At 39.3% G+C, this 27,196-nt stretch overlaps 1 protein-coding gene across 3 annotated transcripts; it reads right to left on the bottom strand.

Moving 5' to 3' along the window:
• Positions 1–572: 572 nt before the first annotated feature.
• On the bottom strand, positions 573–15,820 carry LOC133623046 (uncharacterized protein C22orf15-like). 3 transcript variants are annotated; one of them, XM_072914269.1, is made up of 6 exons: positions 15,691–15,820; positions 8,299–8,453; positions 8,078–8,164; positions 6,235–6,408; positions 1,109–1,183; positions 573–1,017 (listed from the first exon to the last, which is right to left on the bottom strand). In XM_072914269.1, exons 2-6 carry the CDS (start codon positions 8,414–8,416, stop codon positions 914–916), a joined length of 558 nt encoding a protein of 185 aa, XP_072770370.1. In that variant the 5' UTR covers positions 8,417–8,453; positions 15,691–15,820; the 3' UTR covers positions 573–913. The 3 variants fall into 3 exon arrangements, with proteins under 3 accessions (XP_072770370.1, XP_072770371.1, XP_072770369.1); XM_072914270.1 differs by lacking the exon at positions 15,691–15,820 and adding an exon at positions 14,896–15,077 and having other exon boundaries at positions 6,286–6,408; XM_072914268.1 differs by lacking the exon at positions 15,691–15,820 and adding an exon at positions 14,896–15,077.
• Positions 15,821–27,196: the final 11,376 nt, after the last annotated feature.

Here is a 27,196-nt window from a genome sequence, read left to right on the forward strand (position 1 = left end):
CCGCCCCCCAAATCCCCCACCCCCACACCCCCCACCCCACCCCACCCCCACACCCCGGATTGCAAATAATGTAAATAATTCAATGTGATTATCTTGTGTGATGACTGTATTATGATGATAGTATATATCTGATAGTATATATCTGTATCATGAACCCCGACTTAAACAAGTTGAAAAACTTATTGGGGTGTTACCATTTAGTGGTCAATTGTACGGAATATGTACTTCACTGTGCAACCTACTAATAAAAGTCTCAATCAATCAATCTTGCGATTCAGTTCAGAAATCGCCACAGTCCGTGTTCCCACAGCCCTGCCCAAACCATCCATTGCGACGAACAGCCTTTGGGCTCCTTGAGTGGCTGCCATCGTCTTACGAATTTGACGATACACCAGAGCAATGCCCAGCCCGATCACGGTTCCAAATAGGTAGATGTCTTCCACGTCCTCGATGGAAAGGACTGAGAGGCACATGATTCTCCATATATCCCAGGAATCTCTCACGTACTCTGCAGCAATGGTTCCATCAGGGCAGCCAGGCTCCCCCGAACCTCTTTTCCTCGTCGAAAAGATTTTGTCAATTGCGTCGAGAGTCCAGCTGATCATTTCCATGTCTGATGTTTAGATTTGAAGACAGCACAAAGAAAGAGGCTTCAAAAAAGTTCAGACAAGACAAAAAACAAAGAGAGCAAGCAGGGAGAAGAGGGAGCGGGAAAAAATGTGACCGCCCTCACCAGAGGCAAGACAGAAAGAAAACAACCATTTACTACCACTCTTTTCTTACGCAAATACTTCATATGCTATACTCTGCTCGAGCCCTATACTCTATATGCTTACAACATGTTGAATATTCATCTTCCATAGATACTGCATGTAAACCAAGACTTTTCCTTTATATTTCAGACATTTTTGCTTCAGTTCTGACTGGTGGAAACCCTCTTTTGTGTGCGTCCTCTCCTGAGTGCGTTGACTTTCTTGTCTCCATCCAGGCCAGGGTTGCACAGTCTTCTCAGGAGCTCTGCATCACAATGCAACATTACTGCGGGCCTTAAAGGCATCACTGTGTGGGATCCTTTTCATAACATTTCTTTTCTACGCTTGGTAGTTACCTTTCACTTCTTGATGGCACGGGCTGACACTTTTTAGGAGGGACACGTACTTCAGACTTCCGTCGTCATCATTTCCTGAGTAGAAATGAGTTGTACATTTGACCGGTGTGTATTCATCTCATACTTGCCAACCCTCCCGGATTTTCCGGGAGACTCCCGAAATTCAGCGCCTCTCCCGAAAACCTCCCAGGACAAATTTTCTCCCGAAAATCTCCCGAAATTCAGGCGGACTCAGGTCCTCCACAATATAAAAAAGCGTACCTGCCCAATCACGTTATAACTATAGAATGATGGAGGGCGGGTTCTTGGTTTCTTATGTGGGTTTATTGTTAGGCAGTTTCATTAACGTCCTCCCAGCGCGGTAACAACACACAACAACAGCAGTCACGTTTTTGTATACCGTAAAGCAGTTCGTCTGCCGTAAACAGCAATGTTGTGACACTCTTAAACAGGACAATACTGCCATCTAGTGCATTTGATGAAAGCACTTTTGTGCGTGCCACACATCAATGCATCATCAGAGAGGGTGTTCAGCATGGTTCGAAAAATAGTGACAGAGAATAGAACAAGGATGGACAATTCAACCCTTAACTCAACAATGAGTAGATGAGTGTTATGTGTGTGTATGTGTAAATAAATGAACACTGAAATTCAAGTATTTATTTTATATATATATATATATATATATATATATATATATATATATATATATATATATATATATATATATATATATATATATATATAATTAAATATATATATATATATATTAGCTATAATCCACTGAACGTCAAGTATTTCTTATATATATATATATATATATATATATATATGAAATACTTGACTTGGTGAATTCTAGCTGTAAATATACTCCTCCCCTTTTAGCCACGCCCCCGTCCCACTCCGACCACGCCCACCCCCACCCCTCCCCCCACCTCCCGAAATCGGAGGTCTCAAGGTTGGCAAGTATGATTCATCTTCAAGCATATTTTTCTTGTGGCGTTAAATCTAAAAAAAAAAAAAAACTAAAGATGAAAGACTTCAGTCAAAATACAAAACCCAAAAGCAGTGAAGTTGTCACATTGTGTAAATGGTCAATAAAAACAGAATACAATGATTTGCAAATCCTTTTCAACTTATATTCAATTGAATAGACTGCAAAAACAAGATATTTAACGTTCAAACTGGTAAATTTAGTTATTTTTTGCAATTATTAGCTCATTTGGAATTTGATGCCTGCAACATGTTTTGAGAAAGTTGAGGAATGCTCATCAAACACTTATTTGGTGAACAGGCTAATTGGGAACAGGTGGGTGCCATGATTGGGTATCAAAGCAGCTTCCATGAAATGCTCACTTATTCACAAACAAGAATGGGGCGAGGGTCACCACTTTGTCAACAAATGCGTGAGCAAATTGTCCAACAGTTTAAGAACAACATTTCTCAACCAGCTATTGCAAGGAATTTAGAGATTTCACCATCTACGGTCTGTAATATCAAAAGGTTCTGTCTATCTGTGTTGGCCCTGCGATGAGGTGGCGACTTGTCCAGGGTGTACCCCCCCTCCGCCCGAATGCAGCTGAGATAGGCTCCAGAATCTGGAGATCACTACATGTGAGCGATGATATCACGGACCTTCGAGCCCTCAAGGATATCACCACATAGGCTCAGGAACACTTCAGAAAACCACTGTCAGTACCTACAGTTGGTCGCTACATCTGTAAGTGCAAGTTAAAACTCTCCTATGCAAAGTAAAAGCCATTTATCAACAACACCCAGAAACGCCGCCACCTTCGCTCGACTGATGCAAAGTGTAAAAGTGTTCTGTGGTTTGAGGAAACGCTCGGTTGCTTTTCCAAACAGGTCGTTAATAGTGAACTGCCGACATGAGAATGCTAAACAGAAAGTGCTTCAAGTTCATTGGCTTTGCAAACACACCGAGACAAAGTCCAAGTTGATTGTGTTCTTCATGGTGGTTTTGAAACTGCACCAATTTTTTTCAACTAACTTGAAGTGTACATTTTCAGAAGGAACTAGTTCTATTTTTGGCCAAAGTAAAACCAAGAAAACAATCTGAAGTTGTCTTTATTTTGAAGTTAACTACTATGTCCGTGCACGAGGACATAGTAGTGAAGAGTGGACCATGAGGACTCACGACAAAACTTGCACGAAGACATACAGGACTGTCTCAGAAAATTAGAATATTGTGATAAAGTTCTTTATTTTCTGTAATGCAATTAAAAAAACAAAAATGTCATACATTCTGGATTCATTACACATCAACTGAAATATTGCAAGCCTTTTATTATTTTAATATTGCTGATTATGGCATACAGCTTAAGAAAACTCACAAATCCTATCTAAAAAAATGTGAATATTTCCTCAGAGCAAGTAAAAAAAAAAAAGATTTATAACAGCAAAACAAAATCAAACATTTGAAAATGTCAATTAATGCACTCAGTACTTGGTTGGGAATCCTTTTGCACGGATTACTGCATCAATGTGGCGTGGCATGGAGGCAATCAGCCTGTGGCATTGCTGAGGTGTTATGGATGATTCAATAGCGGCCTTTAGCTCATTTGCATTATTGGGTCCGGTGTCTTTCAGCTTCTTCTTCACAATACCCCACAAATTCCCTATGGGGTTCAGGTCAGGGGAGTTGGCAGGCCAATCGAGGACAGTAATGCCATGGTCAGTACACCAGTTAATGGTGGTTTTGGCACTGTGGGAAGGGCCCAGATCATGCTGGAAAATGAAATCATCATCTCCATAGAGCTTTTCAACAGATGGAAGCATGTAGTGCTCTGAAATCTCTAGAAGTGTCTGACTTGGGCTATGGAAAAGAAGCACTGGACAGTTGCAGAGTGGTCCAGAGTCCTGTTTTCAGACGAAAGCAAGTTTTGTATTTCATTTGGAAGTCAAGGAGCTAGAGTCTGGAGGAAGGCTGGAGAGGAGCAAAATCCAAGTTGCTTGAAATCCAGTGTGAAAATTCCCACAGTCAGCAATGGTTTGGGGAGCCATGTCAGCTGCTGGTGTTGGTCCACTGCGTTTCATCAAGTCCAGAGTCAATGCAGCTGTGTACCAAGAGATTTCAGAGCACTACATGCTTCTATCTGTTGAAAAGCTCTATGGAGATGATGATTTCATTTTCCAGCATGATCTGGCACCTGCCCACAATGCCAAAACCACCAGTAACTGGTGTACTGACCATGCCATTACTGTCCTCTATTGGCCTGCCAACTCCCCTGACCTGAACCCCATAGAGAATTTGTGGGGTATTGTGAAGAAGAAGCTGAAAGACACCAGACCCAATAATGCAAATGAGTTAAAGGCCGCTATTGAAGCATCCATAACACCTCAGCAATGCCACAGGCTGATTGCCTCCATGCCACGCCGCATTGATGCAGTAATCCGTGCAAAAGGATTCCCAACCAAGTACTGAGTGCATTAATTGACATTTTCAAATGTTTGATTTTGGTTTGCTGTTATAAATCTTTTTTTTTTACTTGGTCTGAGGAAATATTCTAATTTTTTTAGATACGATTTTTGAGTTTTCTTAAGCAGTATGTCATAATCAGCAATATTAAAATAATAAAAGGCTTGCAATATTTCAGTTGATGTGTAAAGATTCCAGAATGTATGACATTTTTGTTTTTTAATTGCATTACAGAAAATAAAGAACTTTATCACAATATTCAAATTTTCTGAGACAGTCCTGTAGTCCTTAAGAGTGGACCATGAGGACTCACGACAAACTTGCACGAGGACATAGTCCTTAAGAGTGGACCATGAGGACTCATGACAAACTTGCACGAGGACATAGTCCTTAAGAGTGGACCATGAGGACTCACGACAAACTTGCACGAGGACATAGTACTTAAGAGTGGACCATGAGGACTCACGACTAACTTGCATGAGGACATAGTCCTTAAGAGTGGACCATGAGGACTCATGACAAACTTGCATGAGGACATAGTCCTTAAGAGTGGACCATGAGGACTCATGACAAACTTGCATGAGGACATAGTACTTAAGAGTGGACCATGAGGACTCACGACTAACTTGCACGAGGACATAGTACTTAAGAGTGGACCATGAGGACTCACGACTAACTTGCATGAGGACATAGTACTTAAGAGTGGACCATGAGGACTCACAACAAACTTGCACGAGGACATAGTACTTAAGAGTGGACCATGAGGACTCACGACAAACTTGCATGAGGACATAGTCCTTAAGAGTGGACCATGAGGACTCACGACTAACTTGCATGAGGACATAGTACTTAAGAGTGGACCATGAGGACTCACAACAAACTTGCACGAGGACATAGTACTTAAGAGTGGACCATGAGGACTCACGACAAACTTGCATGAGGACATAGTCCTTAAGAGTGGACCATGAGGACTCACGACTAACTTGCATGAGGACATAGTCCTTAAGAGTGGACCATGAGGACTCATGACAAACTTGCATGAGGACATAGTCCTTAAGAGTGGACCATGAGGACTCACGACAAACTTGCACGAGGACATAGAACTTAAGAGTGGACCATGAGGACTCATGACAAACTTGCACGAGGACATAGTCCTTAAGAGTGGACCATGAGGACTCACGACAAACTTGCACGAGGACATAGTCCTTAAGAGTGCACCATGAGGACTCACGACAAACTTGCACGAGGACATAGTAGTGAAGAGTGGACCATGAGGACTCATGACAAACTTGCCCGAGGACATAGTCCTTAAGAGTGGACCATGAGGACTCACGACAAACTTGCACAAGGACATAGTAGTGAAGAGTGGACCATGAGGACTCATGACAAACTTGCACGAGGACATAGTAGTGAAGAGTGGACCATAAGGACTCATGACAAACTTGCCCGAGGACATAGTCCTTAAGAGTGGACCATGAGGACTCATGACAAACTTGTACAAGGACATAGTCCTTAAGAGTGGACCATGAGGACTCACGACAAACTTGCATGAGGACATAGTACTTAAGAGTGGACCATGAGGACTCACGACAAACTTGCCCGAGGACATAGTCCTTAAGAGTGGACCATGAGGACTCACGACAAACTTGCACGAGGACATAGTCCTTAAGAGTGGACCATGAGGACTCACGACAAACTTGCACGAGGACATAGTCCTTAAGAGTGGACCATGAGGACTCACGACTAACTTGCACGAGGACATAGTTCTGTCTCTCTGCCAGCAGGCTGCTTGCCAGGTCCAGACTGAGCAGTTTGCTTTCCAGGTTGACTACTGCCCCGCTGCAGTTCATTAGGTCCACACAATCTGGATGATACAAAGCATCATGTTAGTCTAATCCTACCATTAAAGTTGTTCAAGCCATGCATATAAAAAGATGTGTTCTGTTTATGTGGATTATTTTGGCTACAGAACCCAAAAGCAGTGAAGTTGTCACGTTGTGTAAATGGTAAATAAAAACAGAATACAATGATTTGCAAATCCTTTTCAATTTATATTCAATTGAATAGACTGCAAAGACAAGATATTTAAAGTTCGAACTGCAAATATTAGCTCATTTGGATTTTGATGCCTGCAACATGTTTAAAAAAAAGTGGCAAAAAAATGACTGAGAAAGTTGAGGAATGCTCATCAAACACTTATTTGGTGAACAGGCTAATTGGGAACAGGTGGGTGCCATGATTGGGTATAAAAGCAGCTTCCATGAAATGCTCAGTCATTCACCAACAAGGATGGGGCGAGGGTCACCACTTTGTCAACAAATGCGTGAGCAAATCGTCCAACAGTTTAAGAACAACATTTCTCAACCAGCTATTGCAAGGAATTTAAGAATTTCACCATCTACGGTCCGTAATATCATCAAAAGGTTCAGAAGAATCTGGAGAAATCACTGCACGTAAGCGATGATATTACGGACCTTGGATCCCTCAGGTTGTACTGCATCAAAAAGTGACATCAGTCAGTAAAGGATATCACCACATGGGCTCAGGAACACTTCATAAAATCACTCTCAGTAACTACAGTTGGTCGCTACATCTGTAAGTGCAAGTTAAAACTCTACTATGCAAAGCGAAAGGCATTTATCAACAACACCCAGAAACGCCGCCGGCTTCGCTGGGCCTGAGCTCATCTAAGATGGACTGATACAAAGTGGAAAAGTGTTCTGTGGTCTGACGAGTCCGCATTTCAAATTGTTTTTGGAAACTGTGGACGTTGTGTCCTCCAAACCAAAGAGGAAAAGAACCATCCGGATTGTTCTAGGCGCAAAGTTCAAAAGCCAGCATCTTGTGATGGTATGGGGGTGTATTAGTGCCCAAGGCATGGGTAACTTACACATCTGTGAAGGCACCATTAATGCTTAATGGTACATACAGGATTAGGAGCAACATATGTTGCAATCCAAGCAACGTTATCATGGACGCCCCTGCTTATTTCAGCAAGACAATGCCAAGCCAAGTGTAATGAAAGATGCGGGTACGAGACTGGCCTGCCTGTAGTCCAGACCTGTCTCCCATTGAAAATGTGTGGCACATTATGAAGCCTAAAATACCACAACGGAGACCCCCGGACTGTTGAACAACTTAAGCTGTACATCAAGCAAGAATGGGAAAGAATTCCACTTCAAAAATGTGTCTCCTCAGTTCCCAAACGTTTACCGAGTGTTGTTAAAAGGAAAGGCCATGTAACACAGTGGTGAACATGCCCCTGTGACAACTTTTTTGCAATGTGTTGCTGCCATTAAATTCTAAGTTAATGATTATTTGAAAAAAAAAAAAAAAAAAAAAAAGAAGTTTCTCAGTGTGAACATTAAATATCTTGTCTTTGCAGTCTACTCAATTGAATAAAAGTTGAAAAGGATTTGCAAATCATTGTTTTTATTTACCATTTACACAACGTGCCAACTTCACTGCTTTTGTTAATTGCTCCAGGGAAATACTGCAAACAAATGATGTCACATGAGAGTGTTGTTGTTTACCTTTCATATCCACGCCGCAGCGCTCTTTCAAATTGTGGACAAAGTGAATGAGTTGGCAGTTGATATTAAACAGTTCCATTTTGCTCTCTGTCAACAAACAAAAAGTGATTATTACAAGGATCATACTTAAACCGATGTGACGTTACTATTTACGGCAAATGTTACACTCAAACTAATTTGTCGGTTAAGTGTGAAATGAAGCCAGTGTGAATATTTCTAACCTCCAAATAGGACCGTGACAAACATTTCTCCTCTTCTGTTGTCCTCTCGCGGAGTTCCAACCGCTTCTGTTGACGCCCAACAGCCCAGGCGGTAAAGTAATAAAGCCGCAGATGTCATTAGCGGGGGCTTTTATACTCAATACAAAGACTTAGGCCTGCAAGGGGAGAGCAGGAATGATGTGGAGATGGCACACACACACACGAGCAACTACATCATCAGCGTGTTTTCCTTTAGAAAGTGCAGTCTTGTAAAATGTGTGAAAAGGTTGTTGCTGGTTTCCATGGATCCTTTTTTTTTACACACTCAGACAGAATGGCACATCTTGACTTCATTCCCTCTACTTTGCAGCAAGAAACTATGAATGTAGCCTTTCTACGTGAACAACTGTTCAGTATTATCCACCATATTTTAACCGCTTAGAGGCAGCTCAAGGAGAAACCCCACGTTAGATGTCCTGAAAATAGTCTTTACACCGTTTTATACTTCTAAATGACATAAGAAACATTTTGGAGTGGTTTCCATGTGACTTACCCAAGAATTGTAGTGTGTCATGTAACCTAGCTAATTTCGAAAAGGTTATTTTTTTTGCAAGATCTTTTTAAACCTATTTTACATTTCCAATGCTTTAGATAGATAGTGTGGAGAATGCATATATGTTTACGAGTTCTTTCTTTATTCATAGTCATGTTTGTAGCGTCTAGTACATTTCCATTGTATATTCTGTATACCAGTTTCTCGCCCAACAGGTGTAAAAGAAAGGGCATCTCTATCCTTCAAAACCGCACTAAAAGAACACCTCTTTTAGTGCGGTAACTTGTGTGATGACTGTATTATGCTAATAGTATATATTTATACCATGAATTGATTTACGTGGACCCCGACTTAAAGGGGAACATTATCACAATTTCAGAAGGGTTAAAACCATTAAAAATCAGTTCCCAGTGGCTTATTTTATTTTTTGAAGTTTTTTTCAAAATTTTACCCATCACGCAATATCCCTAAAAAAAGCTTCAAAGTGCCTGATTTTAACCATCGTTATATACACCCGTCCATTTTCCTGTGACGTCACATAGTGATGACAATACAAACAAACATGGCGGAAAGAACAGCAAGGTATAGCGACATTAGCTCGGATTCAGACTCGGATTTCAGCGGCTTAAGCGAAATTGAAGAAGAAACTGAAGCTATTGAGCCATATCGGTTTGAACCGTATGCAAGCGAAACCGACGAAAACGACACGACAGCCAGCGACACGGGAGAAAGCGAGGACGAATTCGGCGATCGCCTTCTAACCAACAATTGGTATGTGTTTGTTTTTAAGTGTTGTAATGTTTTTAAGCTAAGTTATTGGTAAACACAGTTTATGTATAATAATTTACGTAAAACCGCGAGTAATGAATAAAGTTTTCATCAATTAATATATTCTGTAGACATACCCTCATCCGCTCTCTTTTCCTGAAAGCTGATCTGTCCAGTTTTGGAGTTGATGTCAGCAGGCCAGGGAAGCTAGGGTCGATATTCTTCTCTTGATCATCTTCGGTGGCATAAGGGACGGTAGAAGCGGTGTGAGCCAAGACATCCAGGGAGTTTAGCTCGCTCGTCTGCGGGAACAAACTGCCGCCATTGCTTGCCGTGCTACCGAGGTCCTTTGTCCCTGAACTGCTCACACACTCCGGCAGATTCAATGGGGGTCTGGCGGCAGATTTCTTTGACTTTATCGTTGGAAATGCATCTGCTTTGAGTGTCGCAGGATATCCACACATTCTTGCCATCTCTGTCGTAGCATAGCTTTCGTCGGTAAAGTGTGCGGAACATACGACTGACCATTTTCGTCGGCTTTCCCCACACCTTCGTATTTTGAACACATTTTGTCCAATTTCTTGCCACTTTCGCATCTTTGGGCCACTGGTGCGACGAGGCATGATGTCTCCAAGGTACGGAAAACAGTCGAAAAAACGGAAAATAACAGAGCTGATTTGACTCGGTGTTTGTAATGTGTTTGAGAAAATGGCGGATTGCTTCCCGATGTGACGTCATTCCAAGAGCGAATAATAGAAAGGCGTTTAATTTGCCAAAATTCACCCATGTAGAGTTCGGAAATCGGTTAAAAAAATATATGGTCTTTTTTCTGCAACATCAAGGTATATATTGACGCTTACATAGGTCTGGTGATAATGTTCCCCTTTAAACAAGTTGAAAAACGTATTCGGGTGTTACCATTTAGTGGTCAATTGTACGGAATATGTACTGTACTGTGCAATCTACTAATAAAAGTTTCAATCAATCAATCAATCTTTGTCTACATAGGTCTGTTTAGTATTTTAGACTTTGGAATGTGCAGAGGATACATCCCCCTCCTTGCCTTATCAGTGTTGGGGAAAAGGGGGGCGGGCATTCCTTGATTTAAGAAGTTTTTTCCGTGTGAATGTCAGACCATCCCGAGATGACGGTATGACTATATTGGTCTGGGCTGGCTCTCCTGAAGCTTCAGTAAAACTTGATAATATTCCTATTCTGTCTTGATGGTCCTTTTTACTCAGCATATATGTCATTGAAAGAAATTGGGATTAACCAGTGACTTAAATTCTCTTGGAGGAAGAGCTGGTCGACGCAACAATTGATAGTACTTTATTGAATCCTTCAGGAAAATTACAAACAGGGTGTTAAATATCACAATTAAACCGTCCATGTTTCTTATTGTACAAAACAAGATCGGAAAATCAGGATGTAGCTTCCCCAAAATGGCAGCGTGTCAAGTAAGCTAGCTATTTCTTTTCAAAAGCTTATTCGGTGCTGATGAATTTAATTTAAACCGATCCATTTAAAATGCTTTAATAGAGTGTCAAAGATTAGAATTGAACTGTTCTTACTATATTTCTTGAAGGAAATCATATAAAAACAGGCTTGGAAAATCAAAATGGCAATGTCAAAGTAAGCAAGCTCTTTACCAAAAGCTTATTTTTGAGCAGTTAAAGGTCATTGAAACCTATTTAACTTTTCTAATAGTTTAATAGGGTGTCATATATTACAATTAAACTGTTCTTACTCTATTTCTTGAAGGAATTCGTATAAAACACGCTAGGAAAATCTGGATATGGCTTCCCCAAAATGGCAGTGCATGTGTCAGGTAAGCTAGCTGATTTCCATAAGCTTAATATTTGCATTTGAATGCCATTTTAAACCTATGTAACATGTCTAATGCTTTAATAGGGGTCAGTTTGCATTATTTCAAATGTTTTTTTGAAGGAATTTATACAAAACAAGCTGGGAAACTCAGGCTTTGACTTCCCCAAAATGGCTATGTCATGTAAGCCATCTGATTTCCAAAAGCTTATTTTCCCCTTTTAAAGGTCATTTATACATATTTTGTCATGTCTGTGTAATCATGTTTTGTTTTAGTCATGTTTTGTTTAGTTATTGGACTTTTTAGTTTCTGGCATTTCACTCCCTTGTCTTGTTTCCATGATTACCCATTAGTTTCACCTGTTCCACGTTTGGACTCATTGTGCACTCTTGTTTGTCACCATAGCAACCCATTAGTTTTCACCTGTCACGTCACGCACCTGTTTCACGTTTTGAGTCACGCACCTGTTTTCGTTAATCATGTCTGTAGTATTTAAGTTCATTGTTTTCAGTTTGTCTGTCTGGTGACATCCCACAATTATGCTCGGCACATTTCTGACACTTGATTTCATGTCCATCGTTCATGCTGCTCCTTTTAGTCCATGCCAAGTAAGTTTTGTTTATTAATGCTATAGTCTTTTGGTTTCATAGTTTGTTCTCCGCCACTGTGCGCGCTTTTCGTTTGTACTTTATTTTGATATATTAAATAAATCATGTATTTACATTCCCGTCTCGCCTGAGCCAACTTTCCGTTGCATTCCGGAAAAGCAAACACCCAGGACCAAGTCATGACGTATTTAACATGTGTAATGCTTTAAAATGATGTCAATTATTACAATTCAAGTGTTATAACTATATTTCTTGAACTAATCTGTATAAAACCATTTGGTTTCCCCAAAATGGCAGCGTTAGCTAAACTACATTAGCTCTTTCCCAAAAGCTTATTTTGTGTCATTAAAGGCCATTTTAAACCTATTCAACTCTTCTAACACTATAATAAAATGTCAAATATTACAACTAAACTGTTCTTACTATATTTATTGAAGGAATTTATATAAAATTAGCAAAGAAAATCTGGATGTTACCTTTTAAAATGCTAGAGAAAAATGTCAATAAATTCACCTTTGTAATGATAATAAATCAATACATGTATTTTGTCAAATGTTAATTGCATTTGTGGTACTAACCATAAAAAAGTGTCAAGTTGTTATTGTCACATTTTAAAGGTGTTTTATTGTCATTTTTTGTATGCGTTTACAAGAGGCAATTTAGTTAGTGAGTCACAAATGGCAAGTGAAACATGAATAAATAAAACTCTAAATGAAAACAATTTGAAGAACCAACATGAACTATAGCAGTGTTTTTCAACCTTTTTTAAGCCGAGGCATATTTTTTGCATTGAAAATCATTAAAAAATGAAAATCAATTGACAGTAAAAAGTCGTTGCCGCAATTGTTGGGTATGACTTTAAAGCATAACCAAGCATGCATCACTATAGCTCTTGTCTCAAAGTAGGTGTACTGTCATGACCTGTCACACGACTTATTTTGAGTTTTTTGCTGTTTTCCTGTGTGTAGTGTTTTAGTTCTTGTCTTGCGCTCCTGTTTTGGTGGCTTTTCCTGTTTTGCTGGTGTTTTTCCTGTAGCAGTTTCATGTCTTCCTTAAACACTATTCCCCGCATCTGCTTTGTTTTAGCAATCAAGACTATTTCAGTTGTTGCTATCCTTCTTTGTGGGGACATTGTTGATTGTAGTGTTCGGATGTACTTTGTGGACGTTGTCTTTGCTCCACAGTAAGTCTTTGCTGTAGTCCAGCATTCTGTTTTTGTTTACTTTGTAGCCAGTTCAGTTTTAGTTTTGTTCTGCAAGGCCTTCCCTAAGCGTCAATGCCTTTTCTTAGGGGCCCTCATCTTTTGTTTATTTTTGGTTTAAGCGTTGGATACGAAGACAAACACTCGTCGTCTCACACGATGTGTTACCGACATCTACCAAGCATTTAGCTACCCGCTGCCACCTACTGATATGGAAGAGTATAACATGGTTACTCTGCCGAGCTCTAGACAGCACCGACACTCAACAACAACACATTATTTGTGTCAGGTTTGTCACTGACAGTTTAGTTATGTTTTGGTTTTTCCTCTGTCTTTATTTCCTGTCAGCGCTATTATTTTTGTTCAATTTCCTGTTTGTCTCCCTGAGCGCTGTTTCCCCTCAGCTGCGGCTGATTGACACCTGGCCACACCTGGTGTCAATCAGCCGGCTGCTATTTATACCTGCCCTGCCCTCCAGTCAGTGCTGGAGTATTGTCGTTGTCATCACTACCTGTCGTGCTATTACTCGTAGTTATTTGCGGTAAGCTGTTCCAGTTGGCTGGTTCCTATAGCTATTTACAGTTTGCTGTCTCCTAGCTCCTTGTTTTGTGTTTTCCTGTTAGCCAGATCCTGTTAGCCGTTAGCTATTACCCGTTTTTCTGTTTTCTGGTTCCTGTTTCCAGTTTGCCTGTTCCTAGTTCCTGGTTTGTGTTTTTTCTTTATTGTGGACATTAAATCATGTTTTCCTGCACCAAGCCTGCCTTCTCTGCATCTTGGGGTTCGTCACCAACACCTCGTGACAATTTGCAGACTATAATTACTTGTTTGCAAAAAATATTTTTACCCCAAATAGGTGAAACTACATAATCTCAGACTGTATCTCACGGCACACACAGTGGTTGAAAAACACTGAACTATAGAATCACACTGTTATCCGCAATTTAAAAAAATCATCAATGTCTTCTGTGTTTCACTTGGTGAGTCCCAAAAAAATATTAATGCTCTGTGAGTAAACTCAGCAGCTGGGGCAGTATTGCAGTCTCTTTGCCGCACTGTTGTGACGAAACGAGAGCTGAGCCAGAAGGCAAAGCTCTCGGTCTACCGAGCTATCTACATTCCTACTCTCACCTATGGTCATGAAGTGTGGGTCATGACCGAAAGAATAAGATCGCGGATACAAGCGGCCGAAATAAGTTTCCTCAGAAGGGTGGCTGGCATCTCTCTTAGAGATAGGGTGAGAAGTTCAGTCACCCGAGAGAGACTCGGAGTAGAACCGCTGCTCCTTCGCTTGGAAAGGAACCAGCTTAAATAAATAAATGATAAATGGGTTGTACTTGTATAGCGCTTTTCTACCTTCAAGGTACTCAAAGCGCTTTGACACTACTTCCACATTTACCCATTCACACACACATTCACACACTGATGGAGGGAGCTGCCATGCAAGGCGCTAACCAGCACCCATCAGGAGCAAGGGTGAAGTGTCTTGCTCAGGACACAACGGACAAGACGAGGTTGGTACTAGGTGGGGATTGAACCAGGGACCCTCGGGTTGCGCACGGCCACTCTTCCACCGCGCCACGCCGTCCCAACAGCTTAGGTGGTTCGGGCATCTCGTGCGGATGCCTCACGAGCGTCTCCCTAGGGAGGTCCTCGTTGTACGTACTGGGAGGAGACCCTGCGGCAGGCCAAGGACCAGATGGGGGATTACATCTCCTCTCTGGCCTGGGAACGCTTTGGGATTCCCCAGGAGGAATTTGCTAATGTTGCTCTGGAGAGGGAAGTCTGGGGGTCTCTGCTGGAGCTGTTGTCCCTGCGACCCGATTCCGGATAAGCGGTTGAAGATGGATGGATGGATGGAGTAAACTCATTATTTCCGCAACATCTAACGTTGTTGCTAGAAATGGACATAAGTAATAAAATATTTCATAGGGGTGGTGGAATCAAAGAAGAATGACATAGGCTCCTTGTTGGCTTTGAAGCCTTTATATTTGTCACAATGGTTATTTTGCTAAGAAGATGTTTTTTAGACTTGGCAAGCCCTCACGCATCGATAGGTGAACTTACTGTCCTTCCACAATAGACTGAAGTCCATCCGGCTTTCTATTTTCTCCCACTGGTTGCTGGGGGCTGGAGCCTATCCCACATTATTTTGAGAGAAAGGCCGACGACATCCTGAACCGGTCAATCACAGGAAATACAGACAAGACAGACAGCCGTTTGCACTCATACTGAACCGACAAGTCGACCACTCAACCATCAGGGGAGCTGACTGAAAGCCAACATGCCAATCGAAAAGAAGCAAAGAAAACGCAGAAACAGGCAGACCAACATGAAGGGTTATCTTCCTGGAATCCCCGAGGAGGACGAGACCGTCGTGACGAGCGAGGTGGATGTAACAAATGCGGCATCTCGGGGCGACAGGAGTATCAAAGGCCTTTTGGAGGATTGTAAAACTTACGCAGCCCAGGAGGACGAGATGACCAAAGCTCCGTGGGAGGGTGCCAAAGTACTGAACAAAAACAAGCAGAGGAAGCTGATGAACAGGCAGACGCATGTGAAGATTCATCTTACGGCCTGCACTAAGCTGCTGGAAACGCGCGAGGAAGACGTTGAGACACATGTCGAAGCCTGGGCCGACACGGTGAGGGAAGCCCCCCAGGAACATGGAGACAAGTGAATGGCCCTTAAACTCTTGAAAACTTCTCAAGCAATTCTAAGGTGTGGCAACTGTGAGCAGCTGGAGAGGATGAGAACTGCGGTGAATCAAAGTATTGACTTGAGAAGATTTGACCATAAAAGCCCTTTAAGAAGAGACGCTGGGCTGCTGAAGTTCTTTGTTGCAGTAAAGATGTGTTTTATGTCAGGCAAATTTACACAGTACTTCACATTTGAATGGCGTACAAGGTGTGTCAGAAAGGTTCTGAGGACATTGTTCACTACCAGTTCTTGACACAGGGCCATACCCTCAGCTGGCACGTCTGCTAAGAAATTCCGTGGCGTGTGCTTGGTAGAGGCGAGAGTTGTGGCCTGTCAACATACGGAGCCGCATCACTGAGGCCATGAGTCGTTTAACCCCTTAAACGAATAACTACTTAACCTAAGTCCCGTTTCAGCCACACTAAACCATCGTTTAAGGTGACCCCTCCTCGGACAAATCTTTACACGGGTAAGTCAGCCGTGTAATTCTGTATGGACTCATTGATCGTTTACAAAGTGAGTTCACCAGAAAGAACACGCCACAGCCAGCGTCATAATAAAGCTCGGAGCTAACCACTGGAAATATGAAGGCGAGTCATCCAGACATCCCCGTGTTTCTCCTTCTTCTACATGTACAGACGCTTGTGGAAATCACACATGAATACCTTAAGAGAAAGCGATTGCAGCTATCCGGGATACAACACTTCTCAGATGGCAAGGGAACTTTCCAATGTCCGGACGGATTCGCTGTGATGCTACTCAGTGAAAAACTTTGTCCATGTTTCTCCTTCTTCTACATGTACAGACGCTTGTGGAAATCACACATGAATATCTTAAGAGAAAGCGATTGCAGCTATCCGGGATACAACACTTCTCAGATGGCAAGGGAACTTTCCAATGTCCGGACGGATTCGCTGTGATGCTACTCAGTGAAAAACTTTGTCCATTTGTTCGAAGGAGAGACAGCGAGAATGCGAGCTCGTGGATGTGTGCTTTGTATTACCTGGCCGTCGAGGAAAACGGCGAATGGACTGGCAAAGCGGACTGTATCAGTTATTGTTCACCATGTATGTCGCGGACTCAACGTCCAGGTCCAGAGTATATGAAGTCACCAAAAAGGAATGGACAATGAAGGTGAAGGCAAAAGAGTGGAGTGTCCTGACCAGATATCTAGATCCCTAGATTAATGTAAAATGTTCTTTCTCACATTGTTTACGTGACTAATAAAGATTTGATTCATTTATGATGTCTCAGGTGTGATTCACTACAATAAGGCCCCACAGCACACTGGATTCCAGTTCATTGAAATACCACAACACTGGATATTGTTCAGATAAGTTACATTTAAGAACTTGCACACAAAGCAACACTGGAGGTGACTATGATGTGCGCATGCATACCAGGTCGCGTTGCGCCGGCGTACGGAGGGTATATTAAACGGTGGCATTGTTGAGTGTGGACACAAATAAGGTTAGGTGTGATTTACCCTGGATAACCTTATCCGGCCTGAGCATCTAACAGTTCCAGGCAGAGAAGAACATGGCAGAGCCGTGTATAGAGAGTATGGCCGACTCGGTTTCAAAGTTGGTAGCAAACATGGCGCCCTGTATTCACGTGAGGAGCTGTTGACCAACCTCTGGCCATACTCTCTCTGATTGGTCAAAGCCCCTCATGTGAATACAGGCCAAATTTCCATGAAATTTCCATTGGAAAGAATGCAACATTTTTCAAAGTTCCACAACTTCTACATTTTTCATCCGATTCAAACTGTTCCAACTCCAAAATATTCAGCCTGTTCAAAATTGTGTGCTCTCCTTCAACAATTAAAAAAAAATTCCCGGATTTCCAAGAATTCCCAGTTTTCAGGGACATTTTCCCCATTCAAAATTAATTTTTTAAACTTCCACAATTGCAACATTTTTCAACCAATTCAAACCATTCCACCTTCAACACATTCCACCATCCTGTAAATTCAAACTACCCTTTTTCCAAGTTCCAAAAAATTCCAGGATTTTCCAGAATCCCTGCTTTTTCAAAGCTCTATTTCCACCCTTTTTTCTGCGGACTGCTCCTTCCATATTTTTCAACCGCACCACCGTCAAAACATTCCTCTTAATCAGGACAAAAAACAATGTTTTTTTTTAACTGGAAAAATTCACGATTTTCCTGGAATTCTTTAATACCATTTCTCAATTAAAAATGTTACTACTTCAACATTTCTCGACCGATTTGAAAAATTCCAACACCAACCATTTCAACTCATTCAAAACATTCAAGTCTTTTAACATTTTCCAAAAAATACCCGCTTTTCCCGAAATCCCCAACTTTCTATGAAATTCCTGTTGAAATGAATGGGACATTTTTCAAAGTTCCACAACTCCCACATTTTTCATCCGATTCAAACCGTTCCAACTCCAAAATGTTCAGCCTGTTCAAAATTGTGTGCTCTTCTTCAACAATTTAAAACGTTCAAAAAAATTCCAGGATTTTCCAGAATCCCTGCTTTTCCAAAGCCCTCTATTTCCACCCTTTTTTCTGGCGACTACTCCTTCCACATTTTTCAACTGCACCATCGTCCAAACATTCCTCTTGATCAGGACAAAAAACAATGATTTTTTAACTGGAAAAATTCTCAGTTTTCCCGAAATTCTTGTAATTCCATAATTCCATTTCTCAATTCAAAATGTTACTACTTCAACATTTCTCGACCGATTTGAAACATTCCAACACCAACCATTTCAACTCATTCAAAACATTCAAGTCTTTTAACATTTTCCAAAAAATTCCCGCTTTTCCCAAATTTCCATGAAATTCCCATTGGAAAGAATGCAACATTTTTCAAAGTTCCACAACTTCTACATTTTTCATCCGATTCAAACTGTTCCAACTCCAAAATAGTCAGCCTGTTCAAAATTGTGTGCTCTCCTTCAACAATTAAAAAAAGAATCCCGGATTTCCAAGAATTCCCAGTTTTCAGGGACATTTTCCCCATTCAAAATTAATTTTTTAAACTTCCACAATTGCCACATTTTTCAACCGATTCAAATCATTTCACCTTCAACATATTCCATTCATCCTAAAAATTTTACCTTTTTTTTTTCCGAGTTCAAAAAAATTCCAGGATTTTCCAGAATCCCTGCTTTTTCAAAGCCCTATTTCCACCCTTTTTTGTGGCGACTGCTCCTTCCACATTTTTCAACCGCACCACCGTCCAAACTTCCCTCTTAATCAGGACAAAAAACTAAGTTGTTTTTTGAACTGGAAAAATTCCCGGTTTTCCCGAAATTCCTGGACTTCTGTAATACCATTTCTCAATTCAACATGTTACTACTTCAACATTTCTCGACCGATTTGAAAAATTCCAACACCAACCATTTCAACTCATTCAAAACATTCAAGTCTTTTAACATTTTCCAAAAAATACCCGCTTTTCCCGAAATCCCCAAATTTCTATGAAATTCCTGTTGAAATGAATGGGACATTTTTCAAAGTTCCACAACTCCCACATTTTTCATCCGATTCAAACCGTTCCAACTCCAAAATGTTCAGCCTGTTCAAAATTGTGTGCTCTCCTTCAACAATTTAAAACGTTCAAAAAAATTCCAGGATTTTCCAGAATCCCTGCTTTTCCAAAGCCCTATTTCCACCCTTTTTTCTGCCGACTGCTCCTTCCACATTTTTCAACCGCACCACCGTCCAAACATCCCTCTTGATCAGGACAAAAAACAATGTTGTTTTTTTAACTGGAAAAATTCCCGGTTTTCTCGAAATTCCTGGAATTCCATAATACCATTTTTCAATTCAACATGTTACTACTTCAACATTTCTCGACCGATTTGAAAAATTCCAACACCAACCATTTCAACTCATTCAAAACATTCAGGTCTTTTAACATTTTTCCAAAAAATTCCCGCTTTTCCCAAATTTCCATGAAATTCCCATTGGAAAGAATGCAACATTTTTCAAAGTTCCACAACTCTCACATTTTTCATCCAATTCAAACTGTTCCAACTCCAAAATATTCAGCCTGTTCAAAATTGTGTGCTCTCCTTCAACAATTGTTTTTAAAAATTCCCGGATTTCCAAGAATTCCCAGTTTTTAGGGACATTTTCCCCATTTAAAATGAATTTTTTTTAAACTTCCACAATTCCCACATTTTTCAACCGATTCAAACCATTCCAACATCAACATATTCCATTCATCCTGGACATTCAAACGTAACACTTTCCCAAGTTCCAAACCAAATTCCATTTTTCCTGGAAGTTCAAACTCTTCAACATTCAAACCATTCAAACTATTCTCACATTCATTCTACATTCTGTCAGCATTTCACTTCAACTCCAGCATTGGAGCATTCACACCTCATCTAGTTTCATTGACTGTACTGTTTCAGTGACAGTTTTGAGGTAGTGGGAGTGATTGACCAGCAGGTGTCAGTGTTGCAAAATAAGCAGGCTAACTGACAGTTGTGTAATATGAGCAAGGGGTGCAAAAAAAAAACGTTTTTTATACACTTCACATATGAACTGATGAGTATTGTTGCAGAGTTCCATAGTGTATGACGACATGTAAACCTTTGTAGTTTATTTGGGAGAGCAATTGTTTTTATGTGCACCGACAGACTGAGCGAGTCTGACATCGCTGCGCTTTCTGTGATTTTGATTGATTGATTAATTGATTGATTGATTGAAACTTTTATTAGTAGATTGCACAGTATTGCGAGTATTGATGTCCTTCAGTAGACAATAGCTGAAAGGTGTTTTAAGTCATACGACCGTCCCCTCAGAATAGAAGCAAAGTCACAGATCCTGGTGGCCTCTATGGTAAATGTTTAAAAAGTACTTTGGACCCCCCCCCGGGGGAACCTTTCAAACAGAAGTCGGCCCTGAGTGCTGTAACCTGCACTGTCACAGGGGAACTGCAAGGAATGCTGGGAAAATAAGGAGCTCCAAAGATAGGCTTGACTGATTAACTCTGCGGTTCCCAGGATGAGTAAACCAGATCTGTGTCCAGAATTGTACATCTAATATGAGAACTGATCCCAACTTCACTCTCTTGAAACTTACAGAATCTTCTGGGCTATTTTATTCAACAGGATCAGTCTTGCCAGTCTTCAGTCTTCACATTTGTACATTTTAAACTGGGTAATGTGCATCATTTGGCTTTTGTCTGGGATATTTGTTTAACCTCCAAAGAAGCAATAATCCTCTAATGGACATGTGTGTTTCGCATCACAGGGGTCCATTTTTTCCCAAAGTATAACTCTAACAATAGACAAAAAATAGATGTCCACTGCAGAGGACGCTGGTTCTTTGGAGGTTGAATGTATTTTCAAAACTGTTTATATTTTATTATAATTTTTTTGTGTACTTGTTTTACTCTGCCTGTTTTGCTTCTATTAGTATTGTATAATATTTGCAGTGTTGTTGCTACTGAAATCCTAATTTCCCTGAGGGGACGCGCCCAAGGGATCAGGTTTATCTCTAATCGGATCTAATTATAGTCACTTGAAAGACACACTTTGGGTTGAGTTCAAGTACTTAAGAGACTTGAACCCATCATGATGTTTGATAAGAAATTATCGAGTTCGAGCCCATTATCGAATCCTCTTATCGAACCGATTCCTTATTGATTCTCTTATCGAATCCAGATAGGTTGTTGTATATGGGAAAAAAAACACAATATTTGGTTTAACAAAAGGTTACTTTTATTTTATAAGAAAAAAATAAAATAAAATAAATATTGACTGTTACCCCCCCAAAAAATAAAATAAATAAATATTGACTGTTGTTACCCAAAGTATATTAAGTGGGGTTTTTCCAGAAAAACAAATATATACAGTAACACAAAAACAACCTGTCTCTGTGATCACTATAGGTGTATAAATAATAATATAGTGTTAAATAAAATCAGTCCCTTGGGCACAAAACTGAAAATAATACAGCTCTCCAAAAAGTGCACTTCTACTGCTATTGGAACATACTAACTACACACACAGGCAGACAGCTAACAAACAATCCAAGACGTCTAATAAAGTTCCAAAGCAGATTAAACCATTTAGGCTCTTTATTGTTGTTGATCTTGCTTTGTCTTTTCCTATCTTTAATTTTGTCTTGCACTGGACTGTTTTTTTTTTTTTTTTTTAAACTGAAATACACACAATGACAAATGTATAAGCTATGTGATTCTATTAACATACTGAAATTGAATACACAATATGTAAATATTATCTTCACACAAATATACAGTACTATCATCAAACAAGTGTTGAAACTATTTCGATGGTGGAAATATACGACTGGCGGCCATTTTAAGTCCTCAAAACATCCATTGAAACAGTGCACAAAAGTCGTTTTTCAATAAACATCTTAGTATCAAACTTAACCACTTTCCAACTTAATATTGAGTTACATAAACAAGTTAAACAGTTTACTTACAGACTTATCTTTTCCAAGGCTTGTAAGAGCTAACACAACTTGTCTACTTCTCGATTGTCTCATGAACTGGACTAACATCGTCAGCCCGGAAGTGCCCAAACTATTGACGCGTAGTATTTTCATATCGCCACAAGGTGTCAGTAAGAGTCTACAATCAAATTGGCATAACATTGCCCATTTGGGATTCGTTCCCGAGGATTCGAATAAAGAACCAACTCTTTTTCTTTAATATAGTGGCCTCGATAACGGGAACCGGTTCTCAAAAAGGGATTCGAGTCCATGGAATCGGTTCTTTTCTTATCGAACAACCGGGAGAATCGGTTTCGATTTGAACCTGACGAGCACACTTGGGGATTCAAAATGTTAAATGTATGTGTGGAAGTGCACGGCATACTCTGTTGCTAAGTCCTGCTTGTGCCCATTAAGCTGCAGGGTATTTGTTTTATTTTTTTTGGGGTCATCAAAAAATACAATCATGTGTGCTTACGGACTGTATCCCTTGCAGACTGTATTGATATATATTGATATATAATGTAGGAACCAGAATATTAATAACAGAAAGAAACAACCCTTTTATGCAAATGAGGGAGGTTTTTGGGGTTGGTGCACTAATTGTAAGTGTATCTTGTGTTTTTTATGTTGATTTAATTTAAAAAATATATATATATTTCTTGTGCGGCCCGGTACCAATCGATCCACGGACCGGTACCGGGCCACGCCCCGGTGGTTGGGGACCACTGTTCTAGTATGTATGTCTTAACTTCTGTGAAGCACTTTGTGAAACTTCTATTGTTTTTTTTAAATGTGCTATACAAATAATAGCTCAGTTGGTAGAGCGGCCGTGCCAGCAACTTGAGGGTTCCAGGTTCGATCCCCGCTTCCGCCATCCTAGTCACTGCCGTTGTGTCCTTGGGCAAGACACTTTACCCCACCTGCTCCCAGTGCCACCCACACTGGTTTAAATGTAACTTAGATATTGCTTTGAGTCACTAGAGAAAAGCGCTATATAAATATAACTCACTTCACGACAGGGATTGTTTAAAAAACGTGACAGTGTTTATAATTTCCTGAAAGAAAGAAATGTTTAAAAAAAAAGGAGTGTGCATTCATGTATGGAATCATTTGGACCCGAGAGTTAAAAGACTGGAATTCAATTAAAATTATTTTAAAGAAATCAATTATTTAAATAAATAAATGGGAATGGATACTAAATATGTAAAATTAACTTGTTGGAACTTTTTCATATTTTTTTTTATTTTATTTTATTTGTGATGATGAAAAACAAAAACAATATACACATGGGGACGGCGTGGCTCGTGTGGCAGCAACTCGAGGGTTCCTGGTTCGATCCCCAGCTTCTGCCATCCTAGTCACGTCAGTTGTCTCCTTGAGCAAGACACTTCACACCCTTGCTCCTGATGGGTCATGGTTAGGGTCTTGCATGGCAGCTCCCGCCATCAGTGTGTGAATGTGTGTGTGAATGGGTGAATGTGGAAATAGTGTCAAAGCGCTTTGAGTACCTTGAAGGTAGAAAAGCGCAACACAAGTACAACACATTTACCATTCAACTACATGCATAAGACTTTGGTAGTTGTTTCTGTTTAGCTTCTGCCTATTCCCTTTCAGACTATATGTATAATATGTACCGGTATATGAAAATGTGAAAATAAAAATGTGTTCTCTTGATCAGTCAAAATGTTTAAAATTGTCTAAAAAGATGAAACTTGAACTTGAGTGTTTGAAAATACATTTAACCAGGAGTGGCGTGTGTGTGTGTGTGTGTGTGTGTGTGTGCTTGTATTTCTGCCCTTCTTGAGACATAAATAAGGAAAAGTATCTTCCATATGAGGAGGTGTGAACAAGTGATGACATAAATCATGGTCCCAATAACATTGCATCTAATAGAGAATGTCTCATTTGCACACCTGGTGGTGAAAACTATCAAAATGAGGGTGGTCTCAAAAAGGAGGGATTTTTTTTAAATTGACTGTGTGTGTCTGGTCAACATATGAAATAACAAGTGTGTGTAAAAATGTGATTTTTTTGTTTTGTTTGTTTTTTGGGGAAAAGTGTCTGTTTCTTAGTACCTGTATTCTGATTTCCCTATCAAATTAATAAATAAACATTATAAGAAATTTTAAAAAAGACGTTATTGTTCAAATGCAGCAGAATGTCACCGTGGTGCGTTCAAGGACCGGCAAATTAAGTCTGACTTGTCGACAAAAATAATTTTTAAAAAAATACAAAAATCGATAAGATTATTGGCTTTCTGACATTTTGGGAAATAAATGATTATGGGGAGATGATATTGAAAATAAAAATATGAAGAAGTGCAGGAATGTTGGATTATAATAAAGATTAAAATTGCGGGGGGATAATTTGAAGTGCTCTCCCTCTGGTCAACATATGTAATAACAAGTGTGTGTAAGAAATTGAAATGCGCCCCCTTTGGCCAATTTTTTTTTTTTTTTTTTTTAAATATGTATATATAGACATACTGTAATAACTTGAAGTAAATAATGAAGATCAAAAACCAATTACAAACAAAAAAATTCAAAAAACAAATAATTAACCAAAAGCTTAAAAAGGCATTTTTCGGAGGTCTCAAAAAGATAACGAATTCAAGAATGTGTGTGTGTGTGTTCTTGTTTTTAATCCTTCCTAAGATAGCAAGGAGGAAAAGTAGCTTCCATATGAGGAGGTGTGAACAAGTTAGGACACAACTCTCGGTCCCAATACAGAATAACATTGCATCTATTAGAGAATGTCTCAAAATCTATTAAAATGAGGGTGGTCCCAAAAAGAAGGGATTTTTCAAATTGACTGTGTGTCACTTTTAAAATAGCTCCCCCTCTGGTCAACATATGAAACAACAAGTGTGTGTAAAAATTTGAAGTGCTCCTCCTCTGGCCAACATATGTAATAACAAGTGTGTGTAAGAAATTGAAATGCGCCCCCTTTGGCCAAAATTAATAAAAAAAATAAAAAAAATGTATATAGAGACATAGTGTAATAACTTGAAGTAAATAATTAAGATTAAAAACCAATTACAAAAAAAAAAAATTAACCAAAAGCAGTCTTTTTTTCACAATGTGTTGACTTTTTTCTTATAAAATTGGGAACAATTTCTCATATTCTTTCTGTTTCTGTAATATTGCAACATTTTCTCGTAACATTTTTACTTTTTTATGTAAAATTATTACTTTTTAATGCAAAATGGCGACATTTGTCATATAAAATTCTGACTTTTATCACAATATTGCCCTTTTTTTTTGTTGTAAAATGGTGACATTTTTGGAGTAAAATTGTGACTCTGTCACAATCAGAAAAAATTGTCGGAAAAAATTGTGACTTTGTCACAATTTTGCCAAAATTCCGATTATTATTATGATACTGCCAAAATTTGACTTTTGTCGAGTAAAATTACGACTCCTCATAAAATTGCCAACATTTTAAGCTTTTTCTTGTAAAATTGCAACTGTTATTGAGTAAATTTCCAACTTTTATCATAATATTGCACAAATGTGCCGTTTTTCTTGTAAAATTTTGACTTGCAATGAGTAAAATTACGACTTTTATTATAACACTGCCAGAATTCTAAGTTTTTCTTGTGAAATTGTGACCTTTTTCTTGTGAAATTCCAACTCATTTTTCACAACAAGCTTTTTTATATTTGCATTGTATGTATATATTATTAATGTTATAAATACACTTTATATATGTAGAAAGGGTGGTCCTAAAGAGGTAGGCATTTTTCGGAGATCTCAAAAAGGTCAGAAATACAAGAATGTGTGTGTTTGTGTGTTTGTTCTTGTATTTCCACCCTTCTTGAGACATCAACAAGGAAAAGTAGCATCCATATGAGGAGGTGTGAAAATTTTAGGACATAAATCATGGTTCCAATACAGAAAACCATTGCATCTAATAGAGAGCCAAATACTAGAGTCCGTGAACATTGCTCCAAAGTCAGGATTTTTGGTAGATTTAATGTGCATACAAAAGTAAACATTGACAGGTGCGAAGGCAGCAATATATGATAAAACAAGACGGCTGCTAAAGAAGGACTCGAAAAAAAAAACCGCCAGGTGAACAGCTGATTTTACGACTTCTGATGCTGACGTAAGACAACCTGCGTCCCATATGTGACCATAGGATGAACACATACACTACACTACTAAGACTATAGTGGCCATTAACAGTTAGCTTCTACAGTTAAAATTATGACTTTTGTCATCATTTTGCCAAGTGAAATTCCGATTATTATTATAATATTGCCAAAATGTTAAAGTTTTCTTATAAAATTGTGACTTTTGTCGAGTAAAATTGCGACTCTTTTCATAAAATTGCCAACATTTTAAGATTTTCTTGTGAAATTGCGACTGTTATATATACTTTTATCATAATATTGCACAAATGTTCAGTTTTTCTTGTAAAATTTTGACTTGCGTTGTTTACAAATAAATAAATAAATATGTATACAGAGACATACTGTAATAACTTGAAGTAAATAATGAAGATTAAAAACCAATTACAATTTTTTATTTTTTTTTATCAAAAGCAGTCTTTTTCTCACAACGTGTTGACTTTTTTTCTCATAAAATTGGGAACAATTTCTCATATTCTTTATGCTTCTGTAATATTGCAACATTTTCTCGTAACATTTCTACTTTTTTATGTACCTTTATTACTTTTTAATGCAAAAGGGTGACATTTGACATACAAAATTATGACTTTTATCACAATATTGCCATTTTTTTTGTTCTTGTAAAATGGTGACGTTTTTTGGAGTAAAATTGTGACTTTTGTCATCATTTTGCCAAAATTCCGAT

The sequence above is a fragment of the Nerophis lumbriciformis genome, linkage group LG12 (assembly GCF_033978685.3).
Source record: "Nerophis lumbriciformis linkage group LG12, RoL_Nlum_v2.1, whole genome shotgun sequence".
In the NCBI taxonomy this organism is placed as follows: domain Eukaryota; kingdom Metazoa; phylum Chordata; class Actinopteri; order Syngnathiformes; family Syngnathidae; genus Nerophis; species Nerophis lumbriciformis.